Below are 12,385 nucleotides of genomic sequence, written 5' to 3'. Positions count from 1 at the left end.
AAAGGAATATCTTGAAATTGATAACAAAAAAGGGAATGTAGTAGACGTAAGAAGAGGACGCGTTTGTGTTGTTGTGTTATTTGGTAGGCATAGAAATTTATTGCAGATTCTATTAAATTTGATTGGAGTAGGAAACGCTGCGTTGTGGGGCGTGTGCTTAGTCTACGTGTTGTGGTAGACTATATAGTTCACAGCTTAAAAGCAATTTAGTCGAAGCAGCAGTGATAAGAATACAATAATGATAAGCTTAATGTAATTTTGTATGGAAAAAAATTCTCTTAAAGTCGAGAACTTGCGAAATTTCTTACTTTACATATATGTATGTATGTATGTAAGAGGTTACTTCGATGTGGATTTGTTTAAATCAGTACATATACTCCATAGTCCCACTTTTTGAATATTTATATACCTACATATGTGTGTCTATTATTAACGTATATGTATATGTATGTCATTGTTACTATATTCCTGTCATTTATAGAACACTTCAATTCAATTGTTAGCGGCTTCTGTGTCTGGCTTACCTTATGTGTAGCTGGTGGACTGTATTAAGGCATTTTTACCTTAAAATAGTTTAAAATCGTTGGTTAATCATATGCACGACGCTACACTTAACACGATATAGTACCATCACTGTCACTTCAATATAACCAGAACGTACTTGAATTTTTGTTAAGAGAAGCCTGTAAGCACGACTATATCCCTCAATGTGATTTGAGGAAGAGAAAACATCAACAATAAAGATCTGTTAAAGCCAGAGATCGGTCAAGTATATGCGTTTAAAATTTGGTTAAAAAAATACTTACCACGACTATGCAACTTGGCTGCTGTCGGATGTCGGCTTCCCCGTTCATCAAACAGATGGGTTTTCAATTAATACAACACTAGAACTACGCACAAATTATTATACTTCACAAATTAGACAAATTGAATCAATCACACTACACAATAATATTTTAATTTTAATAATTCCATTGTTAAACGTTTTGCAAACACTTAATGCGCAGATAATGTCGATCAAACGCGAATTGCACTTACTAATCGACTTCTGAAAGAAAAAATCAGTCCGTAGCAAATTTTTTAACCACATGTTATTGTTGTTATATACCAGCGACATTGTAGGCAATGGAGTTTCCCTGTTAGTAAGATTCGGAACCATAACAGTACACAGCACCATCTAACTGCCAGATCTTTCATTAATTTCACCCAGCAGCAGTAGAGAACTCAAATGGTTATCGCAATAAATAAACCAAATAGCAGAGATCTGGCTAGCCTAAACAAACAGCTGATTTGTTAAATGAAATTCAGCTCCACTGCACGCAATTCGCGTAACACACAAATTTTTGGAATAGGTGCTTCAGTAAACTTAAAAAAATGTTGCAATTTGCCAGAATTGCCTTGCGAAGTGGTAAATAATAAATTAAGTTTTGCATAAGAAAATATTTAAGTTTTTCATTGATATTACTTGCAGTTGCTGTCAGCCACCGGACGGTCGTAACCCCACTTTCAAACAGTGCAATAACTCGGCGAAATTTCAGTGCACCAGTGGAGAGCAAAGATGAGCCCATCGATATAGCCAATCCATTCGAAAAAGAGCGCCGTGTATGCATTCTTTGCAAACACAATATAGTACCTGATTACAAAAACGTGAAACTCCTATCACAGTTCCAGTCGCCTTATACCGGTCGTATTTATGGACGGCATATTACGGGCTTGTGTAAACAAAAGCAAGAGCAAGTGGAGAAGGCAATTATACGCGCACAAAATTGTGCTTTAATGCCTACATATCACAAGGAATTGGACTTTATGCAAGATCCACGTTTGTTTGATCCGGAAAAGCCGATACGCCCCCATAAATACTAAATGACGTAAAACAGCACATAGGTATTTAATTTTAGAAAATTTATGTTTCGCTAACCGAATTAGGAAATAAACGTCTTGCTAATTCTGGAAACGTGCGTAACTTTAAATGTATTCAAGTAATTTTGTTTTATTTAACGAAAGAAAATGTATCTTGTATTTTTTCCAGAGCTTTTGCGAAATCGGCCTTCCACTCTTCTACAGCCCGATTAAGTTCCTCAATACGTTGTGTATGTTGCTTACGACGCTCAAGTTCGTCTTGTACGATTTTTATTTGCTCCATTAAAGATTCTTTTGATACTTGCAAATCTTTATCTTGTTTGGACATCTCTACGTCTTCCTCGTCTTTTTCACAATCATCTGTCGGAATGTTCAGTTTTACAACTAATTTTGATCCAGCCTGATGCACATGTTTTGACTTATCTTCAACGGATATATTCAAATCGGTCTCTTCCATTTTTAGAAAAGGATTTTAAGTTTTCGAAAACCGTTTACTGATTTTTTAAATACGGATAAAAGAAAACTAAAAATTTTCCGTTAAAATTTAGGATACGTGTTAGCAACGACGACGCTGCGTTTAATGTCCTTTTATTCTATCAAAAGAAAGGAACATAAAGTAGATTTAAATAAGATTTACGTTTTTTTTTTGTTTTCGGGTTTGAGGTTTGAAAATCTTTAAAATATGTTTTTATGAAACAGATTTATTTTTTAATATATTTGTCATTCTTTGTTATGAGTTTTGACAACGTTTTGATGTTTAGAATTGGAAAAAAAATCCAAAAATTCATCACTCATATAAATATATGTTTCGTGCTAACGTTATTATTTTACAATGCATATTTTCGTGGGAAATAAGCATTTGAGCTCCTTGTAACATTTACTCTACTTTCGTACTCTAATATTTAAATGAAATAAAAAATAAGAAATATGAGTTTATTTCTTTAAAATATGTATAATCATTATCTCACCTATTAACAAAGGAAATCGGATATATACATATATATATATATATATATATATATATATATATATTGGCAAGTTTTAATATTTTGTGTAGACCTCTTGTTATAAATTCAACATTGTTATTCAGCACAATTGCTGAACTTCGGAGATAAACTAGTCATCTGTCAAAAATAGCACCTGACAAGCGAAGATAACAGAATAACTAACAGATTTTAACATAAATTGAACCAACGGCACAGTGTGTGGAACAGAAAATTGTTAACATTATTTCCTTGTTACTAAATATTTCTGTTTATTTGGGTTTATTTATTAATTTTGCGGATATTGTCGTGCACTGCGCTGTGCAGAAAATAATTATTAAATAACCAAAAGTCAAGGGTGAGGTCGAGGGAGCAAAATTCGTGACGCGAATACAAAAGTGACGGCAATAATCGACGCCATTTTTTAACATATGTATGTAAGACTAATTACCTGAAAAAGTGGTTGGTAAAGAAAAACGCTTGTCTCATCAGAAGTTGAGCTAAATGAGCTTAATTAATTTCCTGAATTCAAAGCTAAAGCCTTCCGTGGAATGCGAAGCTCTATGTGAGGATGGTTATACTGCAAATAATTTGATCGCAGACGATGCAGAACAACTATCGCGGGGTTTCTTGGCCTACGCTGTCTCTAAACCGCCTGTAGAGATTGTTTTCGAATTCCCAAAAGCTGTTGAAGTGAAGGTAATCAAGTTATGGAATAGCAATGGTGCCCTTCGATCGACGGCTTTTGAGCTGCATGGCAAGTTCGAGGGTATTTGGGAACGCGTTGCATATGCTCGTGACCTTGCTGAGGGCGTCGACTCCGTGACTTTTTGCTATCAAAGTGATTATAATTCTCGCAGTAATGCCGAAAGCGCTGCTACTCAAGCACAAAGCAAAAAGACATTTTTCTTTAAGCACGCACATCGTTTTCTCTCCAACGCCAGCAGCTTGAAAATAATAATTTGTGCTACTAAGCGATGTCCACCTGTGCTGCGAAAAATTGAAGTGTGGGGCTTACCTTCACGATCATTGGAGAAAGCTGATCGTGAGCTGGTTAAAACAATATGGAGTGAGATAGTCAATCCACATGGTTTTCAAACCCCACAAGACCGACATCGACGCTCCCCGTCACGTAGCATACCAGAATTAAATGAGTACTCAACTTTGAAAATACCAGAAGAGTTTCTTGATGAGATCACCTGGGAATTAATGGTTGGTATATTTAAAATTTTCCAATGAATTTTTATCACAATATTTCATACTTTTTTTTTTTAGATTTTCCCTACAGTACTTCCCTCAGGTAAAATTGTGGACCAATCCACAATAGATAAGCATTCCGAAGTGGAGGCTAAATGGGGCCGTCTGCCATCGGATCCGTTTACTGGTCTTGAATTTACCTCACAACGTAAAGCAATTCTCAACCTCGCCCTTAAGGCACGCATAGAAAAGTTCCTTATGGAAAATTCCGAGCACTTTAAAACAGTACCACGTTCTCTAGGCAGTTCCTTTGTACGGCGCAGCAAAAATCGACATGCCTCACAGTTTGCCAGCTTTTGCCAACGTAACACTTCAAGTGTCGGAACTTACTCATCCTTATCGGCAGCATTTTACAAGTCTTCTTCGCAAGCTTCAGCTACAGCTACGTCAACATCAATACCGCCTACCAAACGGGCTAGACTCAGTGAAAACGCAACATATCGACTAGAAACATCATCTCTTACCTCTACAACAACACATACCACATCCAGTACAGCGTTATCACTTTCCACAAAGTCAATGCCATTTTCAGTAGCAACTTCATCGGCCTTATCGACAGCAGCTTCCACCACAATTACAACTGGCATAGATCACGCCATTCAAGAAGCATTAAAAAATGTCACACGCTACACATGTCCGCCCGTAGAAACCAAGCCAGCTACATGTATACGCTGCAAAACGGAGGATTTCTCATATGAAATTGTTACATGTGGTCATCTGGTGTGTCGTGCATGCCTAGTACAGTTAACTAAGGACGAAATGTGTACATGTAAGAAGAGCTTTCGAACAATCGATGTTGAGCGTTACCATAAATTGTAAACGTTCTCCCATTTGGCGATGTTAACGCTAGACTTGAATAATGAGCCTAAAAGAAGTCATTAAGTGCTAGTTTGATTTTATAATTTGCCTCATTTTTGTTCGGTGCTGTTATAAATCGTTGGCAAGGTTAACTGTGCGGTTTGGCTACACAAAGACTTGTGCAATCTTTGTTAACGTCGTCTAAGTGAAAGAAATTAAATATTGTTGCAAAGTATTTCGAAATGCTCGTTTGGAGTATTATTAAAAGGCTTTAATGAAACAGATTTTGTGATTCACACGCTTATGTTCATAAATACATTGATATTTTTTATTATTATTTTGTTGTTATTAATTTCCAACGATTTGTAACAGAGCTACTGAATAGTTATTTAGACTCAGGCTAGTTTTAAATAATACTTAATCCATTAAAAATAAATAATGAAAAGATAAAAAACTAGTATTTCACTACAATATGGCATACAAGTTACATATAAAGATACATGTAGTGTTGATTACATATATGAACTAGCAAAATTAGTATTAACTACCCATTTACATATATGTATTAGAGTGTCTCCCTATCACATTTGCGTTTTTAGAATTTAAAAATATCCATTAATATTTGTTTAAATTCATAAACCTCCGCTTATATCTAAACAGAAATTAATATATATGCAATATCTGCTAAAAATTATATATGAACTTTAAAATTAGCGAACACAAAAATATAAGTTCTGTATTAATGAGTAAATATGCGCGTATAGTAATCCTGATATGATTCCCTATATCAAAAGCATTCAAATATATATATTTACAATACTTCTAATTAATAAAACACGATTTTTTCAATGAGGATAATAGGACAATTTTATTGCTATTTACACCTTTACCAAAGAAATATTATATTACATGTAATTATTGATATTTTGAAATAATACATTAGTTAACATGTTTCCCGAATAACAACTTAAAGCAGCATACTTCAATTTATTTTCCAATTAGTGATTTTTCGTATTCATATTTCAGCAAATGAATTTTGCGTGTTCTCCCACCACCATATTTTATATCACCATTCTTCGACACCACACGATGACAAGGTATTACAATAGATATTTCATTACTGCCAACAGCTGTACCTACCGCACGCACTGCATTCGGTTTTCCAATTCGATTTGCAATATCTCCATATGTACATGTCTGGCCAGAGGGTATTTTTAACAATTCACTCCACACTGCCTCTTGGAAAGGAGTACCAGAAACCATAACATTGAGCTTTATTTCTTCCTCACTAAATATTCTAGCGGCCAGTGTACGCGCTTGATCCAAATCTTCTACGAGCAAAGCGTTCGGCCAACGTTTCTGCAAAGAAGCCTCAGAATTATTTACTTTATTTTCCTTATCTTCATCTTTAGCAAAGTGTAAATAGCAAATTGCGTCATTCGCATCTTTTAGAAAACCCAATACGATATCGCCGAATTCACTGTCAATAATGCCATATGAGATCCTAACAGGTTTTCTATTACCAAAGGATTTAAGAACAACTTGTTTGGTTCCTAGCATTATGATGAAATCATTGGTGTAGTTATTGAATTTGTTGATTTGTTTATTTTTGTTTTATTTTGCTTCTGCCGGTTTTGTGGGGTTGCCGTACAATTAAATTTAAAAGTCATATGAAAACTTTACTGCGTCAGGCAATGCTGCCCATGAATATCATAGAACAAATGTTTGGGATAATGTTATTAAGCATTTATAATTAATAAGATAATTCTTATATTTATTAACTTCCTTTTTAATAACAAATTAGGTTAATAATATTTAATAAATCTCGCTTTTGTGTTATAAAATTAAACAAAAAATAAATATTTATGGCAGCGCTAATAATGTCAATATAAATTTAACTAATTGTGGCAACTTTTTTATGTAACGGGTATTGTTTCATTTCCTATGGCGATTAATTTATTCCTCTCAGTTTATTTTAAGCATAAAGTTGGAAAGACATCATTACTTGTCACCATGTTTAAGTACTCTTGCAATAAATGTTTTTTGCCAAAAACTGTGGATAATCCAAATAAATTCTATTTTTCTACTTGCGGTCACATCTTCTGTCAGCGCTGTTCGCCAAAGGGGCGATGTCACATATGCAAAGCGCCCTACGTGGCTAGGATAATCGACGTTAATATGTCTAAGTCGATGGCAATTTATTTTGAGTCGGCGGTAAATGCATATAATCGGTTTCAGCAAATCATGCATTTTCAAACTATGCAGGATTCATTACTCGCTCATTACTACGTAACTAAATTGCCACATAAAATTCAAGCTGCGCAAAAGAAGCTTAATGGCATGATGAGAATCGATGAAAATTTGAATGAGAAATTAGCACATGAAAGCGAACGCATTGACAAACTGAAGGCCTATTTAGCTGCTAAAAAACGTTGGTCGGAAGAGTGGAACTCTCAAAGACATCAGCGACCGCCACGCGGACGTTCTTCAACGGTGTCCACATACCGCAAGCATAGTAGTGAACATTTACGCCCTAGGACACCAACAATTAGCACAGTATCGGACTTAACAATGTCAAGCGAAAATTGCACAAAAAGTACAAATTCAAGCATTCAAAGTGACTCGTTTTTACATCATACTCGGAATGATTTTACCATATAAAAGTTGAAAATGAAAAGTTAAAAATGAAAATGCTTCTACATAAAATATAAAAATTTTAAAATAATAGTTAACTCAGCATTTACATACAAGTTTATAAAACGGATTGTAAACTTAATTTAATTATAAGTGTCAGTATGATTGAATGGAAAACTTTATTAGGTATATTGTGGTTGTGCGTGGTGATAAGAAATCGTCTAAGAAGTAGTAATTAACAGTTTGCGCTTTAGTAGTTAAGTAGTTAAGAATGAATGTAGAACAACTAATTTGTATATCTTCAATAACACGTGAATACATCTCCAATTGATTAAACGGCGCGTACTTTGCCTCGGATACAGCAGCAGCTATTAAAAGTTAATCATAATCGTGAGTGAGTTAGTTGAAACAATAAAGTGGTACACATAATATTAGTGATAACTTCAATGAGTCCTGTATCAGCGATACGAGTGAAAATGTTTAATAACTGTATTAGATTATCTCGGCGATAACTAAATCAATTGCCAAGGGCAATACATATACTATAAGCGCTATAGATTAAGGTGAAACTGTAGGAAAATTTAGAATAAATTCGGTAATTTCAGCTTTTTAATGATTAGTCTGTGGTTGAACCTGTAGTGGAGTGGTAGTGAATATTTAAGTGAAAATGTGGAGTTTCTTACTTCTAGCCTTTCTGGCAGTTAGTGCGGCGGTGCATATACCCGGTGTGCCGCAGGATTTCACCACCAACGACATTGTGCTCTCTGCCATTTCGGGTAGGTGATTGATTGGTGAATAAATAAATGAATATAAAATATTTTAATTTTAAATCAAATATTAAAGTTAAAAACAATTTCATAAATAAGCTTTGAAAATAAATATTTATCTATTAACTAATTATGTTAAAAAATCGTACGAAACCGTAACATGCTACACGTGATGAAAGGCGCAAAGTATATTCAATAAGCAACATAACAATTCTATATTTGTAGTTATTTTTATAACGTACACGTTTTGCCGATAATGAATTGAACAATGTACTCGGCTGTCATAAATCAGCATTCAGAAGCAAAGCAATAATAATAATAATAAATAGTGCTTACATACACACGCATATAAAAATTTGTTTTCGAAAAGTTGCAAATTCAAGTTTTATTTTGTTTTTAGATGAGATTGCACAGAAATTATCGGAAGAATACATAAATTACCTCAAGACAGGGGTTGAGTCAGCAGCGCTACGCCAAATCTCCGCACAACTGGCAAGTGCACACAGTAGAAAGGACCTTTTCACAAAAGAGCTGGACGAATTGTCTTTAGCTGATCAATTTGTGGCTTGCACCACCTGTCGTGCTACCGTCAATGTGGTGGCGCGCATGTTTCGCGAGGAGAATGGCGCATTTACAGGTCCCGAAGCAGATGCAAAACTGAAAAGCGTTACATTAGACGCGTGCAATCGTCTGCAATTACAAACTCCAGAAGTGTGTGAAAGCCTCATTGATTTTAATCTACCAAGTGTCTCCTACATAGCCAGGAATTCGAAGATCGATTCGCGCACATTTTGTTCGCTGTTCATGCAGTTCAATTTTTGCAATGTGAAAAACGCCGATTACAATTGGACGCTCGTAATTGAAGGCGGTGGTGCGGCTGTGACGGCGCCGAAATCAGATTTGCCCACCAAGCGTGGAGATGAATTGAAAGTCTTGCATTTAACCGATATTCACTATGATCCACTGTATGTGCCTGGTGCTTTGGCCGAATGCGACGAACCACAGTGTTGTCAGCGTCACGTTAGCACTACAACGAGTGACAAGGCGGCCGGGTATTGGGGTGATTACCGTGATTGCGATGCACCTTGGCATATGATTGACCATGCATTGAAACATATCAAGCAGACACATACACAACTCGATTACATATATCAAACCGGTGATGTTGTGGATCACATGGTTTGGGGTACTTCCATGCAGAAAAATAGTGATAGTTTGAAGCAAGTTAACAACCGTTTAGCTGAGCTCTTCCCAGGTGTACCAGTATATCCCTGTATTGGTAATCACGAACCACATCCATTAAATCTGTAAGTTTGAATTTGAATAAATCTATTCAATAGTAAATTGACTGTAACGTTTAAACTAGTTTCAGCCCAGAAGACGTGCCGGAAAATATCAATACCCGTTGGCTCTATGAGCAGTTGTACGAGCAATGGTCCACATGGTTGCCAGCCGATACCAAGGATACCATACTCAAGGGCGGTTACTATACAGTTTCACCGAGAGCCGGCTTTCGTGTGATTGCGTTGAACAACAATGAGTGTTACACCACAAACTATTGGTTATACTACGAGGGTACGAATAAGATACCACAACTTCAGTGGCTGCATGATACCTTGTTAGCTGCTGAGAAGGCAGGCGAATATGTACACATACTGGCGCACATTCCCTCAGGTGATGGCACTTGTTGGTCCGTGTGGGCGCGTGAATTCAACAGATTGGTAGAACGCTTCAGGAGCACAATTAGCGGCATCTTCAATGGACATTCGCACAAGGACGAAATGCATTTGCATTACTCCACCAAAGGACATGCGGTTGGTATTGCTTGGAATGGTGGAGCGCTAACTACATATTCCAATAGAAATCCGAATTACCGGCTGTATCATGTGGAATCGAAAAGCATGGTAAAATATTTATACGATAAAGTAAAATGATAATTAAAATATATAATTTTTGTTAAATTTAGCAAGTTGTAGATCACGAAACATGGATCTTCAATTTAACAGATGCCAATGCAAAGGGTGAAACTCAAACCCCACAATGGTTCAAAGAATACGAATTCTCCGCTGAGTTTACAGCAGATCTATGTCCAGCGGGCATCGATAATTTGCTGGATGAAATGGCAGCGAACCCAAGTATTCTTAGAAAGGTAAAAATATGAACATTTAATACCATTTTCATATTTAATATTATATATTACATCTTCCGCTACTTCAATTCTAGTTCTGGCGGTATAAAATGACAACTGCCGATCCGAAAATGAAAGCCGGTTGCAGTAGATCTTGCTTGCTGGAGACGATCTGCCGCATAGCGGTAGGTGTGAATAATCAGAGAGCGCGCTGTGAAGAGTTGCAAGCCAAGCTGAATATTGCGGTAAGTTAATCTATTAGCAAATTCTAAAGTAAATGTGTTACCATAAATGTTTCTATTCAATTTTCAGTTGGACAACGAAAACACTACTACAAGTACCACTGCTGCATCAACTGCTTCAACGCCGTCCTCCGCTCCAACAACAACTGAGGAAGCCACCACCAAGAATCCTGGTGATGATGGTGCGGCTTCCTTAAGCATCTCTATAATTAGTCTTGCATTTGCTGCGGTTTTGTCAATAATGCATTATGTTTGAAAAGCTCAAGATTGTACAGTGAACTGCCGTCTGCTAATTTATACACGTATTACTCCTAATTTATTAACATTTTAAGACAATAAAAGCGTATTAGAATTTATATAGACAGTTCGGGCGAACCGAATGCTATATATATAAATAGTATTAAATAGATAAATATTGCTTTTCATTTTGAATGATTCATCAGATAGATTGATCAAAACCGAAATATTTTTCAATGTATTGTAACAATATCACTTTCTAAGATTCTACTCGAAACTTTATGGTATAATGGGATTATTTAAGCTAGTTCGTTCATTCACTTTTTAGATCCCTTTAAATCATATAGATCATATTTCAAAGCACATTTTGTGTCCACATTTAAAGTGCTGAACTTTTTCGTAACATTTCATTGTTTTTATTCAGTTGTAGAAGAGTTTTTTGGTTTTCGCTGACATTTCCCATTACCTCTGTATATTTTAGATATCTAGATATCTTCTTTTCTTCTTCTTTCTTTTATTTTCACTTGTTTTCTGTCGGACATTATACATGTTATTAACCTTCTTCTGATTGCGGAAGTTGGGAATAGAAGATGCCATTAGACTTGAGTACATATATTTTGTGGTTAGCCTTAACCCTTTAACAGAATATGTTATACAGTTGAACTTCCATAACTTGAACTGCTCTAACTCGTCGTTCTCCATAATTCAAACTATTGAATTGGCAAAGTGCCCACGCATACAATGGGCGGACCAACTGCATAGGGACCTGTCTACACATGGGATGTACAACTGGCGTGACTTCGCAAAGGTTAGAGGTAGTTTAGTGTTTTCGGCCTAGACCGATACATGGTGGTTGCACCAAAGAAGGAGACTAAAAAACTTTGATTGCTGATTTTGAGCATTAATTGGTACTGTTCAATCGTAATTAACCAGAATTTATGCATCGATATATTGCAACGGATGTAACATGGCACCAGAATTCAACTTCGGAGTCCAATCGACAATAATCCAAGTGTAGAAAAATGCAACAGTCAACTGATAAAGTTATGACGCAATATTCAAAAGAGGTAAAACGTCCACATTTACTATTATATAGCGGTATTGGATTGTATGAAAGGCGAAATCACCATATCTCTAAAAAGTGTGATTTCATTAAGAGAATGCTTCTGCATTCATCACATTTTCCGGTTCTCAGACCTCCATAGAATGTTCTTCTTCTTCTTCACTGGCGTAGACACCGCTTATGCGGTTATAGCCGAGTTCACAACAGCGCGCCACGCATCTCACCTTTTGGCGCCAATTGGTAATACCAAGTGAAGCCAGGAGTGGAGGTCTCCCTCTTACTCGGCTTCCTCCGGCGGGTACTGCATCGAACACTTTCAGAGCTGGAGCATTTTCGCCCATTCGAAGAACATGACCTAGCCTGCGTAGACGCTGTCTTTTTATTCGCTGCACTATGTCTATGTCGTCGTATAAATC

The 12,385-nt window shown here is 36.2% G+C and overlaps 5 protein-coding genes across 5 annotated transcripts; 4 read left to right on the top strand and 1 right to left on the bottom strand.

Annotated features, from left to right (window-relative positions):
- The first annotated feature begins 1,247 nt into the window (after nucleotides 1-1,247).
- On the top strand, nucleotides 1,248-1,979 carry LOC105209445 (28S ribosomal protein S18c, mitochondrial). The gene is made up of 2 exons (XM_011179851.3): nucleotides 1,248-1,408; nucleotides 1,472-1,979. The coding sequence occupies exons 1-2, from the start codon at nucleotides 1,375-1,377 to the stop codon at nucleotides 1,861-1,863; spliced, it is 426 nt and encodes a 141-aa protein (XP_011178153.1). The 5' UTR covers nucleotides 1,248-1,374; the 3' UTR covers nucleotides 1,864-1,979.
- A 1,006-nt stretch (nucleotides 1,980-2,985) lies between these two features.
- Nucleotides 2,986-5,235, top strand: LOC105209444 (RING finger protein 37). Its single transcript, XM_011179850.3, has 2 exons — nucleotides 2,986-4,055; nucleotides 4,119-5,235. The coding sequence occupies exons 1-2, from the start codon at nucleotides 3,348-3,350 to the stop codon at nucleotides 4,917-4,919; spliced, it is 1,509 nt and encodes a 502-aa protein (XP_011178152.1). The 5' UTR covers nucleotides 2,986-3,347; the 3' UTR covers nucleotides 4,920-5,235.
- A 503-nt stretch (nucleotides 5,236-5,738) lies between these two features.
- On the bottom strand, nucleotides 5,739-6,553 carry LOC105209443 (methylated-DNA--protein-cysteine methyltransferase, inducible). The gene has a single exon (XM_011179849.3). The coding sequence runs from the start codon at nucleotides 6,456-6,458 to the stop codon at nucleotides 5,886-5,888; it is 573 nt and encodes a 190-aa protein (XP_011178151.1). The 5' UTR covers nucleotides 6,459-6,553; the 3' UTR covers nucleotides 5,739-5,885.
- Nucleotides 6,554-6,841: 288 nt separating this feature from the next.
- On the top strand, nucleotides 6,842-8,145 carry LOC105209442 (RING finger protein nenya-like). The gene has a single exon (XM_011179848.3). The coding sequence runs from the start codon at nucleotides 6,843-6,845 to the stop codon at nucleotides 7,557-7,559; it is 717 nt and encodes a 238-aa protein (XP_011178150.2). The 5' UTR covers nucleotide 6,842; the 3' UTR covers nucleotides 7,560-8,145.
- Smpd1_2 (sphingomyelin phosphodiesterase) lies at nucleotides 7,720-10,925 on the top strand. Its single transcript, XM_011179846.3, has 6 exons — nucleotides 7,720-8,308; nucleotides 8,700-9,606; nucleotides 9,666-10,203; nucleotides 10,266-10,448; nucleotides 10,523-10,672; nucleotides 10,740-10,925. The coding sequence occupies exons 1-6, from the start codon at nucleotides 8,200-8,202 to the stop codon at nucleotides 10,923-10,925; spliced, it is 2,073 nt and encodes a 690-aa protein (XP_011178148.1). The 5' UTR covers nucleotides 7,720-8,199.
- The last annotated feature ends 1,460 nt before the right edge of the window (nucleotides 10,926-12,385 follow it).

The sequence above is a fragment of the Zeugodacus cucurbitae genome, chromosome 2, assembly GCF_028554725.1.
Source record: "Zeugodacus cucurbitae isolate PBARC_wt_2022May chromosome 2, idZeuCucr1.2, whole genome shotgun sequence".
Taxonomy (NCBI): domain Eukaryota; kingdom Metazoa; phylum Arthropoda; class Insecta; order Diptera; family Tephritidae; genus Zeugodacus; species Zeugodacus cucurbitae.
The sequence above is the reverse complement of the archived record's forward strand: the minus strand, read 5'-3'. Positions and strand labels throughout refer to the sequence as shown.

What these genes read in the sequence shown, in the direction of transcription:
- LOC105209442 (XM_011179848.3), top strand. Translation starts at nt 6,843, where the DNA reads ATGGCGATTAATTTATTCCTCTCAGTTTATTTTAAGCATAAAGTTGGA.
- Smpd1_2 (XM_011179846.3), top strand. Translation starts at nt 8,200, where the DNA reads ATGTGGAGTTTCTTACTTCTAGCCTTTCTGGCAGTTAGTGCGGCGGTG. An exon ending in TGTGCTCTCTGCCATTTCGG is followed by an intron (nt 8,309 to 8,699) that starts GTAGGTGATTGA and finishes TTTTGTTTTTAG; the next exon opens with ATGAGATTGCACAGAAATTA. An exon ending in AAGCCAAGCTGAATATTGCG is followed by an intron (nt 10,673 to 10,739) that starts GTAAGTTAATCT and finishes TTCAATTTTCAG; the next exon opens with TTGGACAACGAAAACACTAC.
- LOC105209444 (XM_011179850.3), top strand. Translation starts at nt 3,348, where the DNA reads ATGAGCTTAATTAATTTCCTGAATTCAAAGCTAAAGCCTTCCGTGGAA. An exon ending in AGATCACCTGGGAATTAATG is followed by an intron (nt 4,056 to 4,118) that starts GTTGGTATATTT and finishes TTTTTTTTTTAG; the next exon opens with ATTTTCCCTACAGTACTTCC.
- LOC105209445 (XM_011179851.3), top strand. Translation starts at nt 1,375, where the DNA reads ATGTTGCAATTTGCCAGAATTGCCTTGCGAAGTG. An exon ending in CAGAATTGCCTTGCGAAGTG is followed by an intron (nt 1,409 to 1,471) that starts GTAAATAATAAA and finishes TATTACTTGCAG; the next exon opens with TTGCTGTCAGCCACCGGACG.
- LOC105209443 (XM_011179849.3), bottom strand. Translation starts at nt 6,458, where the DNA reads ATGCTAGGAACCAAACAAGTTGTTCTTAAATCCTTTGGTAATAGAAAA.